This window comes from Mus pahari, chromosome 13 (genome assembly GCF_900095145.1).
Source record: "Mus pahari chromosome 13, PAHARI_EIJ_v1.1, whole genome shotgun sequence".
In the NCBI taxonomy this organism is placed as follows: Eukaryota; Metazoa; Chordata; class Mammalia; order Rodentia; family Muridae; genus Mus; species Mus pahari.
The window spans coordinates 56,217,107-56,237,110 of record NC_034602.1 but is presented as its reverse complement, the minus strand read 5'-3'; the positions used below and the strand labels follow the sequence as shown (position 1 = coordinate 56,237,110).

Below are 20,004 nucleotides of genomic sequence, written 5' to 3'. Positions count from 1 at the left end.
TCCTGGCTGTCCTGGAACTCACTCTGTAGACCAGGCTGGCCTCAAACTCAGAAATCCACCTGCCTCTGCCTCCCAAGTGCTGGGATTAAAGGCATCTGCCACCACGCAGAATGTCTGATTTTCAAAATTGGTGTCTATGAGTTGTTGACTGGAGTTTCATTAACAAAAGAAATCATTTAATTTTGGCTTAGGATTAGGACAGAATTTCCAACAATTTCTGAATTGGCCCTAAACATACATTTGTACTATGTATTTATGTGAAACTTTGACATTAGAGATCACACTATCAAAACAGTAATGATGATCATGTCCTGCAGTATGGAATGTCCAGAAAAATTTCATTCTTTGTGTAAAAATAAATAGACATATATTTTATTAGGATTCATATCTGCTTTCATTTTAAATAAGTGGTAAGATTATATATAATCATATATATGTATATATGTATATATATATATATATATATATATATATATATATATAGTATGTATATATAAGAATTGTGTGCATGTGTGTACATGCACATGACCTTGTATGTATATGTAGAGGCCAGAGGCTGATGTCAGCCATCTGTCTGTTGTTTGTCACATTACTTTTTAAAATGTTATTGTTTTTACTTTATATGTCTGAGTGTTGCCTTCATCTGTGTGTGCATGTGTGCCTGACACCCAGGGGCTCGAGGAGGACATCGGATCTCCCGGAACTGTGTTAAAGCATCACGTGGGTGTGGGAACCTTACTGACGTCCTCCACGGGAACAGCAAGCACTCTGAGCTGCGGGGCTCGCTCTCGGGCCCTCCACCGGGTTTGGGATAGGATCTTGCTGGCGCTTGCTCTGTTGCTATGTAACCTAATGCTGAACTCTACCTGAAGGTCTAGCTAGGCCTGCGAGTGGTTCTTAAGTTTCCCAGTTTTTGCTGTGCAAACCTTGTTCCTTAATTTAAAACTCTTGGTTAAATAAAAATGGCTACAGCCAATTACTGGGGGGATTAGAGGCAGGTGAGTTTTGGAGTTACCTGGTTGAGTGGAAGAGGAGGAGGAGGAGGAGGAGGAGAGGGAAGGTGCCATGGGGGAAGATAAACCACGAGCATATGGTCAGGAGAAACAGCAATTATCTGGGGTACACTGCTGGGAAGGCGGCCAGGCCAGCAGTTAGAAAAGTAGATTAGGGGTTAGCCCCAGTAATTGTCAAAGCCAAGTAAAATAACCATAGGATCTTTCACTGCACCTGGGGCTCACCGGCTGGCTGGGATGCCCCAGCTCCCATCTGGGATTACAGGCAAGGGTTACCCTGCCTGGCTTTTTTTTTCAGTTGTTGTTAAACATGGCGCAAGGGCTCCGAACTCAGGTCCTCTTGTTTACACGGCAAGCACTTTACTCACTGAACCATATTGCTCGTCCCAGAGAACTGTTTAAAAAAACTATATTTCTTTATGAATTAACAGCAAATATTTGATTTCTATTTTGTAGACCTATATACTTAGGGCTGCATAAAAACTTCTCAGGCAAAGAAGGGGTTGCAAACGATCAATGTTTATGAGGCTCTGGTCTGACACTTGTTTATTTGCATTTCTCAGTACAGTGACTTGCATGGGACATTTTATTTGAACTGTCTTCCTCGGAGCAACCACCCCCTTTGCTGGAGTCAATTAGCTCTGAAACAGCATTAAGATCCACTCAGAGCTCCTTCATCAGCTTAGGCAACCGATTCAGGCTCTGGGAGACTCGCTCAGCTTCTGAATCTACTGACAGATGAAAGAAAAGCTGCGGAAGGGAAGCTGTGTGGCTGATTGAAGACTTTCTTTCATCAGCCCAGGGCTTACCACTCGGCAAGTTCCCCGAGTAGGAATGTCTAATTTGGGCTCGGTTATATCAGCCCGCCTAGGGATGCCCCCTGACAAGAAGAGTTAGCCTCTTGCCCAGGACCCTGCTCAATTAGGGGACTCTAAATGAAGATTTTGGAACCCTCTATTTTTAGCTCACACCCTTTACTGTCACTTCCTTTTGAACACCTCACAGGGATCTTGCTCACTAGTGTAAGCTAAACCTCTCAGGATTTGACAGGCCGGCCCTGCTTTAACACAATCAGGGTTGCAGATGCCTGAGGGAGAGCCTTGGCTGTTGGGTTCAGCGGTGGCTACTTGGGTACTTGATAAGAACATACACTCAGGTTACTATCGGGGACACTTTTGAGCTGTTAGGGGCTGGCTATGTTAGGTCAGGGGTCAGAGCACACGCGAACAGCCTCACGGTCATGTGACACTGCCAGAGCTAGCCTCTGACTGATCCAGTCAGAGCTAACTCAAGTCAGGCAAAGTGGGAGAGTTCGCTACAAAAAAAAATCCCAGAGAGGCATAGAAGTCAGTCTTCTGACTGGTCCAACGGCTTCCAGGGATGTCTGTGTCTGCTCTCTTGGGCAATGTACTAAGATTCTGGGATGTCCATTTTGGTATACTGACTTTTCTTTTCTCTCCCCTCCCACTCCCCTTCCTTCCTCTCCCTTCCCCCTTCCCTTCCTTTTGGAGACAGGGTTTCTCTGTGGAGCCCTGGCTGTCCTCGAACTCAGAGATCCACCTGCCTCTGCCTCCTGAGTGCTGGGTTTAAAGGCGTGTGCCACCACTGTCCACAACATTTTTTTATTTTTAATTTACATGCTAAAAAAACAATCAACCTTGCCACTTAATTACATCCTAGACCTGGGTTCACCGCATATATACTTTAACTTTTAAAACAATTGAAACTTTTGTGTGTGTCTGTGTCTGGGTACGTGTAGGGAACCACAGAACTAGGTGCTCCAGACTCCCCTGGAACTGGAGGTACAGTGGGCATGAGCTGCCAGAGACAGGTGCTGGGAACTGATCCTGGGTCCTCACCAAGAGCAGTACATATTCCTAACCACTGAGCAAGCTCTCTCTCCATTTACTTGTTAGGGGGAAAACGTGGTAATTTTTAACAAGGATGACTAAGAAGAAATATATCCAAAGAGCTTTTACCTGAAGCACAGAAAATGTTAAAGATTTATTTGTGTGTGTGTGTGTGTGTGTGTGTGTGTGCCACATGTGGGTAGGTTTCTGGGGAGGCTGGATGAGGAATCTGATCCTTGGGTGCTGGGAACCAAACCCAAGTCCTTTAGAAGAACAGCAAGTACTTTTAACCACCGAGCATCTCTCCAGTCCCCAAATAGAAAAGTACTAATTGAGGAATTAGATTAGAAATAAAAGAGTATGGTTTTGGCATAATAATCCCTCATGAATATGTTGTATGAAAATAATACAGAATTATACAAATTTTTTTAAAAAAGTAAATATAACCACAGACTAGCATTTTTTCAAATTCTAATATTTTAAAATTTGGAATATATCTTAGTAAATATCAAGAAAACCTGCCAGCTGCAGTGGTGTCAGTGCCTGTATGAGTTTATGTCTGAAAACAAATGACTACACCCTCTGCAGCTGTGTGCTTTGGGGCAGTGACCATAGCTGGGCGTTAATTTAAAGCTGACAACAGAATACTTCTAAAATTGCTTTCATGTAGCACAGAAATTAAAAAAAAGATACAGTCTGCCAATGAAGAATATTGGCAGCCAAGATGACTTCACAGTTAAGAATACTAGAATGTCCTAAATTACTCAAGCAGACCAGGGGACCCCAACGCTATGAGGAGCCCCGGCCTGGATCCATGCATCCTGCGGCGTCACGAAGGCAGTGGCCACTGTCCTCAGGTCAGCTCTGCCTCAGCGATCTCCACTGCCTCAGTTTTCGTCCATACGCAATTCTATTCATGAAAGGAAAAATTCTACACCTTTAAGTTATAGGTTGAAGCTGCTCCTGACCTTCATGTGTTGGAACTTAATTGCCGCTGTGAAGGCATTCGGGAAGTAGCAACGTTAAGTCACTGGAGCCATGAGTCAAAGGTGGAAGGGAACACGCTCTTTCTCTCCTATCCTTTAACCTTCCATAGTGTAAAAATTCAAGAACAAGTCTTACCCAGGCACAGGTGACTCTGACTTGGGTTTCTCAGCCTATACATCTATGAGAAGGTTCTTTTTTAAAAAGATTATTTTAAATGATGTGTGATTGGGTATGTGAGTATGCGCGCATGTGTGTGGATAACTGCAGAGTGCAGAGGTGAGACACCTCCTGGAGCTGGACTTACAGGTCGTTGTGAGCCAGCCCGCATGGGTGCTGGGAACCAAACCTGGGTCCAGTGGGAGTGCTCTTAACTCAGCTGTCTTCCCAGCCTGCATTTTCTGCTTTTGATAAATAACCTAGTGTGGTGGTTTGAATATGCTTGGGAGTGGTGTTCCTAGGAGGTATGACCTTGCTGGAGAAAATGTGTTACTGTGGGGTGCACTTCGGAGGCCTCCTCCTATGTCCAGGTCCCAACCAATGCAGAAGAGAGCTTCCTCCTGTCTGTCTGAGGATGCCAGTCTTTCCGGGTTGCCTTCAGATCAAGATGCAGAACTTGAAGCTCATTTCTCATTAACCCAACCCCCCCCCCCGCCATTATTGAGGAATAGCCTTCTAATCAGTGAGGGTTTGGAACTGTAGACATGCATCAATTAGCTACTGATGAGAAGAAAGAGCAAGGACGTACGTGAACTCCAGCTGGATGGCGTACTCCTTGGATATGAAGGGTATCTGGTCCGGGGCCAGGCGCTTCGCCAGCTGCAGAGCGCTGTCCCAGTGCTGCAGGTCCCGCCGCATCTGTAGGAAAGACAAAGTCCTAAGGCCCAGGAAGGCGACGTGCTTTTCAAAGTCCCCGCAGAGATCTAGGCTTAGTAAAAGGAATCATATTTTTTTCTTAAATAATAAAGCTCTCTATTTATAAAGACACTGCTATAAGATACAGTCTGAGAGGCAGTACAAGAGTCTTCTAGACTTTACAAAAATCTTTGTGCTCCTCTCAAAAGTCAATCCTATCTAATGAAAAAATATTTTTTAGTATTTTCCCCAATAGTGAGAAATTAAAGCTAATATAATCAAGTAACTGAAAATTTCACCTTAGAAGGACAGCAATAAAAACTAGGAAACACTTTAGAAATGGCTTTCCTTTCTTCCTTCATTGGTGAGGTGGGGTTTTGCTATGTAGCCCTGGCTGGCCTGGAACTCACTATGTAGCCCAAGCTGGCTTTGAACTTGCCACAACCTTCCTGTGTGTGTTTCCTGCTGGGATTACAGACATGAGCTGCTAACCTGGCTGGAATTGATGCACTTTCTCTTTTTTCTCTCTTTCTTTTTTTAAAGTTGCACTTATTTATGTCTGTGTGCATAAGCCCACATGTGGTACAGTGTGTGGAGGTCAGAGGACAACTCGCAAGGGTCGGTTTTCTCCTTGTATCACATGGGTTCTGGGGCTCAAAGACAAGTCACCAGGCTTGGTGGCCAGCGCCTTACCAGGTGAGTCATCTTTCTGGCCCCTCATGTGGGTTCTTAGGTAATCTGAAGCTCCGCTGCAGCATGAATACCAGAGACTACAACACAGAAAGCATCGCTGACAAGTGTTTGGCAAACAGCCCCGAATACACCAGGTCTCAGCTGAACAGTCTGCGCAGTTCACAGTCACTGACTTAGACTGCAGAGAATCTCTGACCTTTCCAAGTGCTAGTTTCTTACCAGGTCCTGGTCTAGAACATGAGTTTATTTTATTTCTCGCAGCCGTCTTTTGCAATATTCTTGTGTCCATTTCAGAGATCCAGAAATGGAAGCGAAGACAGGCTAGGTCTTATACCAGGCTACAAGGCCAGTAAGAGAGAGCAGGTGGGAAGCAGGGCTCTCTTTACCTGAATGGCTTGTCGTGCTAAGTGAGGCGGAAGGAACTGTAGGGTGCCATTAGCCCGCCATTCTGAACCATCACCTCAGAGCCTTTACCAAGTAATGACACTTGTGTAACTATTACACAATATTATGTTTTTATTATATATTATAGTATAAACATATTATAAAAGATGGATGGAATTTAATTTCAATATCTTTAAGAAAAGATGACCAGAAGTTCAGAGTCTGTTCATTTGCTTGTTCCTGGCTATTATTAGTTATATAAATTACTTCTAATTGTACTCTAAACCCATTTTCTTGCCCAACTACCCTGAGGGTTAGGCATTATTACCCACACCTTAAAGAAGAAGAAGCTAAGCTGAAAGAGGTCAAAGCCCAAGGTCACAAACAGGTAGAATCTGAATCCAGATTTACCTCTTAAGTCTGCGCCCCCCACCCCCACCCCAGGCCCCCACAAAACAGTCTGCTCTGTATCCCCGGCTGACCTGGAACTACAGCTCTCCTCCTGCCTCTGCCTCTGCTTCTTGAGTGCTGGGTTGTCAGGGAGTCTACGCCCTTCAACTGGGTAGTCTGTGTCTGCAGGCCTCCCTTCCCCTCTGACTGGGAACTTAGCCCCACATTCTGCTCAGCTCCCTGTCTGCAACTTTCAGCTCCTCACGCAGAGGAGCGTTCCATGCAGGCCCTGGAAGATCAATGTGCTTCAAGGTCCTCATGTGGGAAACAGAGGAAATAACAGCACAGTCTATAAGATAGATAGTTGCGGGGGTCAAATGAGTTAATGCAGGTCAGGGGCTTAGAAGGGCACCTGGCAACACAACCAATGAATAAACGACATCTATGTTTCTTTTTACGGGTTTGTAAGTTATACAGTCTTTTCTCTTTGGACACATTTAGACTTTGAATTATTTAGCAATGCTACACCACCAGGCCTGTTTTATATGTCCGCCGAATGCAGGATGAAAGTGGTTTTGAAGTTAATGAGTACTCTGGGGCTCTGAGAGCCGAGTGTCCACATGTCAGGAGAGGGAGCTGGGTGGTGCCTGGCGCTGCCAAGTCTGACTGTAGACAAGGGCCACTGCCCACCTGTTCTCTTTTCTGTCATACCTCCAGGGCTGCCACAGGGCAGTTGGATGCCAGGTACAGGTCCTGGGCCAGGTTGAAGTCATTAGTAAACATGGCTAGATGTCCTGCCAAAAGATTGTAGTCCTCGATGCCCTACAAAGAAAACCAGTTGCGATGAGAAGAGATATAAAGATTTTATTTTTCAAAGGCTTTGCTCAGTAGGAAGTATCAGACAACCTATTCAGTTGTTGGAATTGAGACTAAAACGTAAAATGCTGAATAAGCAGCACCTATACTGTGATCTAGTGAGCCTTAAAATACTGTGTACCTTTATTTGTTCCAACGACATCACTGTGCCAACGTCCCCCATTGTCCGGGACACGCGGATAGCAAACTCAACCTCCATGTGATGCAGACAGGCTCTGGCCAGCTCACTCCATGAAGTGCGGTCATTTAGCATCTTGCATATATCCCAAGCATCAGAAAACCTAGGATTGAGTGCACAGACTGAACCATAGCTCTGCTTGTCACCTACTAAGGCATTTTTGGACAGTATGTCACCAGACATCACGTGCTAGAGAAATCCTCAAAACGTTTCTTAACCTATAATTAGCACTTGCAAGTTATGCAACGAAACCCTTTTCTCTTGTCTTCCTGATGTGTGTGTGTGGGAGAGGATGCACATGCAGTTGTGTGTGGGAGAGGATGCACGTGCAGTTGTGTGCATGGGAGAGGATGCACGTGTAGTTGTGCATGGCCACGCAGGCTGGAGGAAGACAAAGCATTCTGCTCTGTTGCCTTCATCCCTCGAGACAGGGGCTTTGCCTGAATGTGGATTTCATGGTTTTGGAATAAGGCTGGCTAGGCAGCCCCAGCCACTCCTAGCTTTGTATGTGGGTAGCGGGATTTGAACTCAGGTTCCCAGGCTGCTGCAGCCTCTCCCAGCTGCTTTCTCACCATTTTCTAGAGTCAGAATTTACTCTGTATAATCAGCCCTCCCCACCACCAATTAAATTATTTTTGTTCTCACTTAAATCTAATAGAACCGGCACTCTAGGCTGGGCATGGTGGCACATGCCTTTAATCCCAGCACTTGGGAGGCAGAAGCAGGAGGATCTCTGTGAGTTTGAGGCCATCTTGGTCTACAAAGAGGACAGCCAGAGCTACCTAGAGAGATCATATCTCAAACAACAACAAAACAAAACAAAACAAAAATGCCTCAGTACTCTAACCCTACAAATACATACATTTCAGAGTTCAACAAATAGATGTTCAGACACAGATGTTATCTGTTGCCATTGCTTTTCCCCTGATCCCTCTATGTGTGTGTGTGTGTGTGTGTGTGTGTGTGTGTGTGTGTTTAGACAAATACAGAGTGATAGATGGGAAAAGAGGAAAAATAGGAATCTATAGAACAGTGGTTCTCAACTGTTTGTTGCAACCACTTTGGGAGGTTGAACCACCTTTCACAGGGGTCTCATAAGCCCATCAGAAGGGCATATGCCTTTAATCCCAGCACTCAGGAGGCAGAGGCAGTTGGATCTCTGTGTTCAAGGCCAGCCTAGCCTACAAAGTGAGTTCCAGGACAGGGGCTACTATACAGAGAAATCCCATCTCCAAGAGCCAACATCAACAACAACAAGCACAACAACAAAACAACAAAAAGAAAACAGGTATTTACACTACAATTCATAACAGTAGCAAAACTATAAAGTTACAAAGTACCGACAAAGATAATTTATGGTTTGGGGGGTCACCACCACATCAGGAACTGTATTAAAGGGTCACAGCATTAGGAAGGTTGAGAACCACTGCTCTAAAGATGATGTTTTTAGGCAGGGCAAGTTTGAGGAGTTCACTGACTGGTAGGAAGTTATAAATACAAGTTTAAACTGAAGATAGATTTGTTTTATTTTGTTGTCATAGGATCTTGCTATACAGGCCAGATTGGTCGAAACCTTGACATCGTCTCAAGCGCTGGGATTGTAGGGGCAGACCAGCCTCCTTGGCTACCAAGGACAGCTTTTATTTCTGTTTTGTTTTGGACTGTGGGAGTGTGGGGGGAATGAATCCCAGGGCCCTGAGCACAATAGGTGAGTGCTCTGTACTAAGCTGAAACCTGAGCCATGAAGACAATGTTTGCAGCCAGTCAACATGGATGATGATGAATTCATGTGAGGAGAGTTAGCCATGAAGAGCAGTTAGGGAAGCCTGAGGAACTAACTACTCAAGCCATGGCCAGAAGGATGAGAGCCCCAAGGAACTCCCAGTTGCCCTACATGAGAGGTGAAAAATAAGGAAAAAGGAATCTCAGGCAAGGCAAAAGTCGACTTCTCTGATGGTTTAATAGAACAGTAACGGGGCTTTCTGTGGCTCTGTGAGCTTTTCTCATGGTAAAGCACTTACAGAAGCCACATCAGATAACAGCGCTTCCTTTAGAATCTACATGTGTTTCCATACCTACGGTCTTTATTGTGTGTGTATGTATGCATATGTGCAAGCACGTCTGTGTGCGGGGAGGCCAGCGGACAGTCTCAGGTGTTGTTTCTCAAATGCCATCCACCCTTTCTTAGCTCTTGAGGCAAAGTCTACAACGGACCCACACTTGCTTCGCAGGCTGGGCTCACTGGCCAGAGAGCCCCAGCAATCCAGCTGTGCTGATGCCATTGCAGACAGCTTCTTTTCAGTGTGAGTTCTAGAACAGAACTCGGGTCCCCACGCTTGCTAGCACTTTAGCCCAAGCTGCCTCTCCAGCCCCTCATATCCATCATCCATTATCCATCATCCAAGCTGTGTATATCTACCGGATAGGCCATGAATGCAAAGAGCCACTCTCTCCATCACTTCCGCTCCTACCTACCGCTTGAGCAGCAGTGTCTGCGTCAGCATCTGCCTCAGGTCAGTAGGCTCCGTGTCTTTCATGCTGCCAAGGAAGCTGTGGGTGCTGAGGTAGATGGAGTTGATTTTCCCACTCTGTGTCTGGCAGGTCAGTTCTCCATTGTATAACAGCAAAGGCTTATGGGAGAAGGGAAGTTTGGTGCCGCCAGCCAAAATAACCTTGGATCCTGTATCAGAGAACAGACTGTTTAGTACACAAGCTAATGCCTGGCACAAATATCAGAAAGCTTTCAACTTCACTACAATGGCAATGCATTTCTCAGTAAAAGTACAGTGCGTGACTGGTACCTTGGATGGTGTCCTTGTGAAACACATATGTATAAACCTTGTCATCATCATAAGCGATAAAGACACCTTTGTCCATTGGCCAGTTTTCCCAAAGAACACCTTTAATGGTTGGTGAGAAGTCTGGAATCTCATAGGTTGCATCATTAACCTACAAGATAGGATTCACCAATTTGTCTAGAGTGTCTGTCATTACAAACGACCTTGTTAAGAGGCTGCCTGAAGCTGCAGCAGGCGTGGCTTCCCGGCCCATCTTCAACCCAACATCACTTCCTTCCCAGCAGTTCTCCTCGGCAGGAGAGCTTCTCTTTCTATTACTGGACTATGTTCAGCTTGGAAGAAAAGCCCCAGAACTGGGCAAATCCAGGGTGTCATATAAAAGTGGACTAGTTTAAAAGAAAAACTCTAAGTTTAGACACAAGGGCTCCAAGTTACTAAAATGCTGCTCAGGACGTGTGGAACAACTTTCTTGTTGGTTTATTTTTGAGTCAGGACTTGAGCAGCTGAGGCTAGCCTGGGCTACATAGCACACTACCATACAGTCTCCACAACAACGAAACCTTTCTGTGAGACGGATACTAAACACAGACCAGCAGACACGTCTTCCTGACATTACTCACTAACAGGTTATCACAGAGATAACCTGTTATCTCCAGTCCTCTGCCTTCTGGAAGAGAAAACTTTATTTGGTGAATACTTCACTAAAAGAAACTTCTTAAACAGATATAGTGGCACACACCTTTAATCCCTGCTCTGAGGCAGAGGCAGGTGGATCACTGTGAGTTCAAGGCCAGAGTGGTCTACAGAGAAGTCCCAGGACAGCCAGGGCTACATAACGGGAAGACCCTGTTTCAGAAACAGAGAAGACAACCACCGCCCCTGCATTAAACCTTGAGCATCTTGAGTTTCTGTTTTGTTTTCCAGCAATGGAGCCCGAGCCAGGGATGGACGGAGCCTGCTGGGTGAGCACTTTGCCAGCACTGAGCTACACCTCAGCCCACAGGTTCCAATTCTCTACACTTACAGGACAGTAAACAAATCCATCACTCTTTTCATCAATGAAAACCAATCTGGTTCCATTTGGATCAGGAAATAGCTTCTTCACACCAACAGGATGCCGGTAATCATTAACGAACTGCCAGTCTTCGATGAAGAAATAGTGAATGATGCCAGTCTAAAAAAGAAAAAAAAAACAAACAAAAAACAAAAAAACAAAAGGTCTAATAAAGGAACTGTAAAATGTGGTTAAGAAAACATTGACTTTCCACATAAAATATCCAGAAGATAATCTTAAAAGAAAAAAATATTACTCTTGCTAAAGAAAGAGGCTAATGCATTTAATATATTTGGAAGGTGTGGACTCTGGAGAAATAAAATGGGAATTCAGAAATGATTCAATAATCTAGTGACTGCAATATGCTTAGTGGTATGTGGTCACAATCCATTTATAGATTTCCTACTTGCTAGGGAAACTTAAGAAAAAAACCAGCAGAACCCAATTAAACAACCACCAACCACATGGGGGGCTGGGCACTCTGTGACACCAAGTCCACGGCAGGCGAGGTAGTCCTGTGAAAGGTTGTCCAAGTCATCTCTCATCCATCTATCTACCTTGGGGGAAATGTACACGAAACAGACTCTTGCCTGCTTCAGGGCTGCATGGAGCCATCCCACACACTTTCCTTAGTTTAGCTGTGAGTCTGGACTGCCTGGCTGTGGTCCTGGCTCCTTGAGCCTAGGAAGGCCCCGCAGGCACAGAGGACTGCACACTCACCTGGCTTGGCTGTGTGCACGGCTGGAGCTTGCTGTCTCCCTGCTCATGCACACAACCACATCCAAGCCAACGGATCTGCTCAGGAGTACTGAGCCACCTGACAGGCTCCACTGGTGGAGTCTACAGAACACAGATGGAAAAAGTGTCTACATAATTCTAATAGATGGTTCCAGAAGGTTGAAGATGACTAACTCATTTTTGGGGGGCGAGTACTGCCTGATGTGAAAGCTAGACAAAAGTACTATAGACAACAAGAGACCAGCATGGCAGGGGCAAGCAGATCTCTGGGTGTTCAAGGCCATCTTGGTCTACAGAGAATATTCCAGGTCAGTCAGTGCTTCATAGGAAGGGCCCACCCTCATACAAAAACTAAACAAAACAAAAACCTCCAAAAATGAAACTGTAATACTACAGGGTTAGAGGGAGGGTCAGCAGTTAAGACCACTGGTTGCTCTTCTGGTGGACCTAGGTTCAATTCCCAACACCAATGTGTGCCACAACTGTCGGTATCTCTAATACCAAGGAATCTGACATCCTCTTCTGGCCTCAGAGGCCACCAAGCACATACATGATACACAGAAATGACATGCAGACAAAGCACCCATACACATAAGATTTAAATTTAAAATATATATATAATAATTTATATTATATATAATATATATAAATATATAATAATTTTTAAATATATTATATATATTAAAAATACAAACAAAAAAAATAACCCCCTCCAAAACTGAGATTACATTTAAACCCAAGTTTTAGCAAGATCTTAACTATGTAAAAAAGAGAATACATTAGCACACATGAAGGAAAATCCGGTGCAACTAGCAGATAACTGAGTTGACAGAGTCCCACACATCAGATTCGAGTCTACCCTTTGATTACACCATCAAAACTACTTTAAATCACCAAGCACTCATACTGCTAGGTTCTACAAAAGTGTATAAATGGCCAGTCACTTCTTCATTTGTATTGAATTCAATAAAAGGAGGGAAAAATATGAAGAAGATGGAGATTGTAAAGTAAGAATTAGTGCTTGTCTGTGCTCTGCCTTCCAGAAGCTAATAATACGTACATCAGTTCCGTAGATGAGGAAATCACTAGTTAGGGAGTGGCATAAAATCCGGCACTTATCATCCACTGCTGGAAAGAGCCGCGTCTCACGCTCTTCCTGAGCATCCAACATTTCATTTTCTATCTAAAACATAAAGATGTTTCATTTAGGGGTTCACTGATTTAGCTAAGTCAGTCAGGTGTACAGCTAGGAAAAGTGTCTTTTCCTCAAGTTCAACTACTCCCTTAGGCCAGCTTATTCACAAAACAGCTGGCCCACAAGGGCAGCCCTGAGCATCCTTTATTTAGTGGGAGGTTTATGTGTAGCAGCTCAGCTGCTGTCCAGCTGCCGATTTCCTTGGCTTCTCGAATGCAAAGTCAAGAGATCGATGTGTGCACAGATACCCTGGTCTAGAATCCTGTCTCACAGGTGCTGGTTTCTTGAACAGCTCAAGAGGCACAGTTTGGTGGATCCCTTCGTGCAACATGGCCAGTTACAACAATGAGTGTGTCCTCTTTAAGTAATCACAGCTCATCTCTAGTTCCATCTAGATGCTGATCATCAGGTCATCTTATTATAGCTAATGCTGTGAGGAGCACTCCTGATACTGATCGGGCTTCCAGAACACGGCAGTAAGAAGTCAACTGCACATCTCATACCATCAGGAAGGCTCTGTGCATCCTTTACCCACACGGGGTTTTCTAGCTCGTCTGTACATTCTTGTTTCCTGGCCAAGGGTCTTGGTAATGAGACATCAAATTTAGGCTTCAAGGATACGGGGATGATACTTACCAAATGTAACTGGATTTTGCCTTCAAAGAGTGCAGCAGCATAGTCAGAATGAAGGCAGATGCTGGCCACTGTTCCCAGATATTCTACATCTTTTAACTTTTTGACAACTGTAGCAATTTCAAAAACATTTAAACACATTAAATTATAGGTAAAAACACTTCATTTATGCATTTGCAGATGATTGTTCAATGCATATTTGGCAAGGATCGTCTGAACTAGACCTTCTTTCAGCAGCTCTAAAGAAAAGGCCTCTTTTAGCTGCCAAATAAGGTTACCTTCCGGGGTTCCCTAGTGGCCCAAGGGCAACAAAACAGTAACAGATAAAGATCACAAGCAAAACAAATCATGTTTAAGTGAAAAGAAGTTAGTAGAGTTTTCTACTTAATATGTCACTTCTTGGGCTTTTTATCTGACCCAGAGTTGGGGAAAAGAAAAACCAAGTTCCCCTTATCTGTTAACAGCATTACTCAAAGAACAACACCAGGAAGGAATGGCCACTGTCAGTTAGGCACTGTCCGCTTAGGTGTGCCTCAACAATGCCACTGTGTGGTGTGAGGTCACTCACTTAATGTCACCTCCTGTGCTTCATGATCCCTTTAAAGCAGTTTTATCTTCCAGATAGTCAAGTTCACAGGGTAGCTACAGTCCTTTAGCAAAGACAGAAAGGGACCTCAAGGCCAGGGCTTCTGTAGTAGAAACTCTCATAGCATGCTGTCTTTACTACAGGAGCAAAGAACACACTCTGTCTAGAAGTCATGTAAAGATTTTAGAGTGGAAACAAAGCCATTTAAGTCAACAAAGAGACGTCAGAATGAAGATGAGTGGAGGACTCATGTTCAACCATTACTTCTAGAGCTTTCCAAAAGCCACAGAAAGAGAACGCTGTGCGAAAGGACAACACATGGACTTAGACTTGCCATTTTCACCAAGGACATAAAACCAAGCCCGGTTATTCATCCCCACGGCCAGATGATAGAGCCCTACTGCGACAAAGGTGGGTTCCACATCCACAGAGACTGTGATTGGCGGCTCCTACAACACAGTATTGGAACAGCGGTGAACCAGCCGTTACAGCCATTTTGACTTATAAACAAACGACAGACCATACGATTCACATACTCCTTCAATGAGGTTGGCCACGGTGACCTCGAGGAGGGAGGTGAGATACGCAATCCTTGTGTGACAGGCATCCCCGAGGATGGGCAACTTGGTCAGGAAGACATGCAGGGAGCCTCTTTGGGTAGACAGAGCTAGCAACTGACCATCATCAGTCCAGGATAAGGTACCCAGCCCTAGAACAAATTGTAAAAGAAACTGTCATTCGAAAAGACAATATACTGCTGCCGGCAATCAAATAAACATTTCCATGTAAAGGGCATAGAAACTTTAGATGCCTTCTCCCCTAAATCATCTTGCTATTTCACTGTACACTAATAAGGGAATATGTGTGCTGAGTCACTTCACTGTGGCTCAAACAAAACACTACATCCTTTGTACATCTGGGGTTAAGGCAAAGTTTGCTATAAGCCTCTGACACAAAAGTGTCCTAACAACTTTTTAGTTGAGTAGTAGGACTTAACACAATTCCTAAAGTAAGGAAACTATTTTAGTGCACTTCAGGCAAGGTGTTAATTTGATTCTTTCCAAAGGACTGAAAAGCACACCACTGTCACTATTCTCCACAGCAACGACGGCTTCAGCAAGGTCAATACCTTTATTCTCATCATCCAGATTAATTATAGCATACATGTCTCTCAATTCTGTCAGATCATGGATTTTTATGCTGAAAAGCAAAGAAAGAGGGACATAGATTTGTATTGCGTTCATTCTGGCATTTTTATACATTGTTTCTAGTCACACACACACACACACACACACACACACACACACACACGCTTCCAGACCCTGATTTGTATTGGGTTCATTCTGGCACTTTAATATGTTGTTTCTAGTCACTCCCCCATCCACTCCAGGCCCTGCTGTTGGACACTCCCTCCCCACTTCCCTCCCTCTACGTGCGTGCACTCCTCTCTGCAGCTTCAGCTCCGAGCCAATGGCTTCCTCGTGGCCTCCTATCTGTGCTCTGGAGCCCACTTTCAGGCTGCAGGCTGCTGTGAGTGCTGGCTAGGAAAGGCTGAATGGAGGACTCTCTGCTGAGCTGGCGGCACACTGAAAGCTGGTCTTGTCCTTTAATTGACCTGTTACTACTTCACTTCCAAAGCTCTTCAGTCTGTACATCTGCCCTGGTTTACAGTTGGATCCGGGGAGAGGCAGGTGGAGTGTGTGCCATGTAATCCGAAATGCCCATTTTAGTTTTAAGATTGACTTTCAAGCACAGTCCACTTTATTCTTTTGCTCTGAGGCGCAGAACCTTTAGATGTCTTCTCTGTCCCACAGCCTTGCTATTTCACTATACGTTATCACGAGACTGTGAGCGCTGACCATGTGAATACAGACAGGGCAACAGTGAACTTAAAGCCTTTTCTCACTGTAAACATGTTCAAAGAGCCCAAGAAAGTGTGTATGTGTGGGGGATCACATGCATGTCAGCCACAGCGTTCTGCTGATTCTCTTGAGCATCCCCCATAGTCCCAGAAATATGTGACTCTAACTAACCAGTTATCGCCGCATGTGGCAGCTTTGTTCAGCGTCTGTGACAAGGCCACACTGGTTAGATTATCCTTATGGTCACGAGCCTTAAATATCTCTTGCCCAACTTCCGGAAAGTGAGTAGAAATAGCCAAAAACGTCCCTCGGGCAAAGCCAATCATGATGTAGCCATCTCCATACCTAGGCCAGCAAAGCGATAATAGGATTAAAGAGGAGCTATTGAGGGCAAGGGGACAAAAACCTACATATGATAAAATATAATTCATCAAGGCCCTACTGTGGTGTTACACATAAACTTACAGACTACAATGAAAAAAAAAGCCATATACAGAATACAAAGTTCTGGACAGACTTAAACATAATAGGCAAGCAAAAACCCCACACATTTCCCCCTATAATTAGCTTTTTGTACATACCAACTATAGCAGACGACGTTGCCGTAGGCTTGCTGAAACTCCAGCTCCACCGGGTTATCTGGTTCATTCAGATTAAAAAGAAACAGCATTTTCTTGCCAACCACTGCACTTATCTACCAGAAAAGACCAGGGACAGGTGGAGGGAGTTACTCGGCATTCCATGAGAAGACCGAGAAACAAGTCCGACAGCTAAACCCCATTATGAAGACAGTGAGCCAAAGCTGGATGTGTTTAAACACTAACATTAGTATAAAACGTAACCAACAAAAAAAGCAAAAAACCATCTACTGTTTGGCAGAGGTCTTTGGCTTTATGTATTTTCAGTGTACTCTTGAGCTGTACAGTCTTTTGAAGTCTCTGCACCTCTCCTCAGATCTTGTGCTGTTAGGAGAGTGACTCGGGCATTAATTCTGCTGCAGCTGAATTCGCTTTGGCAGTATGAACGCTTGGCTTGGAAGGCAGCAAGGTGAGTGAGGCGTGCGTTCCTGAGGGTACGCTGGAGGTAAGGTGTGCATTCCTGAGGGTACGCTGGCTCACTTTAGCATCACTTTCCATCCACTGTGCCTGTGCGGCTCAAGTGGGATCCTTGTGTTACTCACTCGACAGGAGAGCAAACTACAGTTGTCACGGGAGGGCGTCCTAATGTCGGGGAGGGACACGTGGATTCTAACTCGTGTTAGAGATGTCACCTTGCTGTATTTCCTGGACTCTAAAATGTTATCAGGTACAGCAGCATCAATTTAAAACATAGCCTTTCAGGAACTAAAGAAACATCACCTCCTTCCATATTTTCGTGTTGATTATGAAAATTATTAGGACTCTAGAATGTTACAATCCAGCAAGGAAATTGTACCTGTTATAGAAACATAAGCTATATTTTCAGAGCTCTGTTTACCATTTGCCAGTGTGAAAAAAAAAATCTTAAATCACCCAGACATCAGAGTTCCCGTTCTTACAGGGACCGCTATGTTTTGCTGGCACAGGGATGGGCACAGCAGCCTCAGCCATAGCAGGAAATGCCCTCACCTGCTGGCATGGGAGGCAGCATCAATGGCAAACACAAATGTTCCATGGCTCGCCTTGATTAAAGGAACAATAAATGTATCAAAGGCCGAGCCAGAGGAGGACTGGAAGTTGAATACGAAACTAGCATAGGCCTTGGGTGTGGGCTTGAGTTCGGGCTTACTGTATTCTCCGCAGAAGAAATTCGCTCATCAGTCTTGCTTGTGGAGAACTTGATGTCGCTTGGCTCTGATTTCACTGGTGTCTACAGGGGCAAGAAGATCATCACTGTGAACAAACTCAGGTCACTCTCTGCCAGGCTGGAGCTCAGTGATAGGACACGCACTAGGCGTGTCTGAAGCCCCAGTTTCAGTTCGCGCAATGCCTCCCCTCTCTAAAAACAAATCTTAGATATTCATTCCAGGTATTAATAAAACATGACACTTGCTTCTATCTATGACTAATTTTGGTTTGTGGACTTGAAAACCCTACTGTCCCAAATACCTAGAAATTCTGTATGAAACAGAACAAGTACATTTTTAAGGAGACAGTTAAGCTCAAGGAAAAACTGACGGAGATCAGCAGGTACCACCCTGAAAGCAGAGAGGGTGTGAGCATGCTCAGGCTGCAGCTCTGGCACAGCTGGAGAGGGGCGGTGATGGGGGGGAGGGAGCAGGGGTGGGGGTGGGGGATCCAGCAGGGAAGCCTACTTCTTAGCTGGTGGTCCGATCAGAAAAAACAATGTTCATTTCAAAAAACGCAATCCTTGACCTGCTTTTCCTTATCAATGGCCTGGGGTTCCAGCTTACACAACAAGGCGTCTGGTAGTTCTAAGGGGAAACATTTATATAAAAAGCTGAAGGAGCCAGGCCCATCATACCCAAGGACTGAGTCAAATGCTCCAAGTCTGGCAAACTCTGGAGAACATGAGCTTAAAGTTCAAAATAATGTAGTCCACAACAGAGGAACAAGACATGAGAGTCCCCAAAACACAATCATGAGAGCCAGAGCAAGGGAGACAGGAGGCTACTCATAAAAACGAGAAAGGCCATATTAAAAAGTTTCGGAAGACTGTACTTTTTATTTTTCAATACTTTTCTTTTTTTAAAGATTTATTTTATGTGTGTGATTTTGCTTGCATGTATGTCCATGAACCATGCGTGTGCCTGGTGCTTGCCCTCAGTCCTAAGAGGGCATTGAAACTGGAGTTAGGAAACACTGTAAACTTCCATGTGGACACTGGGAATTGAACCCCAGCCCTTGACAAGGGCAAGTGCTCGTAACTGCTGAGCCATCTCTGCAGCCCAGCAGACTGTACTTATGTGCTGGAGGAGACATATTTTGCTGGGTGAAGGTCTGGAAATGGTACTGTTTGGCTGGTACTACTTGTATAGTTTCATCAGCTTTTTCAAAGGTCCATCCTGAAGGGCCATATCGTTTTTATCTACAGTTTCTCCAATAGAATATGTGGTCAGGGTTACACGAGGGATGTCCACTGTGCGCACCTGGATTGGGGGCGGGGCAGCAGTAAACAGCGCATCCATTGTTCTGTTTCTAAAGGGCAGCAACATAGAATGATCAAAACTGCAAGGTGACTAGAGCTCATGTCAGCGCAAACAGCATTGAGAAGGCCAAAAGAATCTTAAAAACTACACTGGTTTGAGGCAGCGACTTGGCTGGGTGGACAAAAGGTGTTTGGCATATGCGCCTGATGACCTGAGCTTAAATCCCAGAATCCACATAAAGGCAGAAGAAGAGAACTGACCCCACAAAGTTGTTCTCTGATCTCCATTCCCATGCCGGAGCACACATGTGCACTCATGTCCACCACATGTGCACGTGTGCACAAATACACGTGCGGGTGTGACCATATGACTGGGCTGTGGCCCATTTAACAAGACAGGAATGGAAACCAACAAGGCTGCTTTTGGCTCAGTGTCTCCACTAATTTCTTGTGTTCTGCCTCCCTTTCTCCTTTCCCTGAGGCTGAAATGCAGACAGAACCCTAAGGCAGGAACTTTCAGCTGGCAGATAAGGATGCGTCCTAGGAAAGGGCAGAAGTTAAGATGGAAGGGAGATGGCATTCTGGGTAACCCACCCACTTCCCTACTGCTACGTGAGAAAGACAGGAAAACACAACACGCATTTACTTACTTATATTTACTTACTTGCTAAGTCCTTTTGCTAAGGACTGGGCACAGAGCCTCGTGAACTGAGCCATACTCCCAACATCTGTGATGACATTTGTCCGCACTCTGTCTTACTCACATTGTCTTCTGTCTTTTAGAGATTCATAGTCTAAAGTTTTACTGGTTGTTATCACCTCCCAAAG

General features: G+C 44.7%; 1 protein-coding gene across 1 annotated transcript in view; it reads right to left on the bottom strand.

The window, feature by feature from the left end:
• The window catches only part of Wdr19 (WD repeat domain 19), a 59,203-nt gene that overhangs the window by 19,899 nt on the left and 19,300 nt on the right, over positions 1 to 20,004 (bottom strand). Inside the window, exons 7-20 of the mRNA XM_029544952.1 lie at positions 17,857 to 17,937; positions 16,671 to 16,783; positions 16,261 to 16,434; positions 15,357 to 15,427; positions 14,764 to 14,936; positions 14,562 to 14,676; positions 13,645 to 13,751; positions 12,874 to 12,996; positions 11,046 to 11,195; positions 10,025 to 10,172; positions 9,699 to 9,903; positions 7,167 to 7,326; positions 6,881 to 6,991; positions 4,596 to 4,705 (exon numbers count right to left, since the gene is read on the bottom strand). Of these exons, the coding sequence (XP_029400812.1) occupies positions 4,596 to 4,705; positions 6,881 to 6,991; positions 7,167 to 7,326; positions 9,699 to 9,903; positions 10,025 to 10,172; positions 11,046 to 11,195; positions 12,874 to 12,996; positions 13,645 to 13,751; positions 14,562 to 14,676; positions 14,764 to 14,936; positions 15,357 to 15,427; positions 16,261 to 16,434; positions 16,671 to 16,783; positions 17,857 to 17,937 (1,841 nt within the window). The remainder of the gene's footprint in view (positions 1 to 4,595; positions 4,706 to 6,880; positions 6,992 to 7,166; positions 7,327 to 9,698; positions 9,904 to 10,024; positions 10,173 to 11,045; positions 11,196 to 12,873; positions 12,997 to 13,644; positions 13,752 to 14,561; positions 14,677 to 14,763; positions 14,937 to 15,356; positions 15,428 to 16,260; positions 16,435 to 16,670; positions 16,784 to 17,856; positions 17,938 to 20,004) is intronic.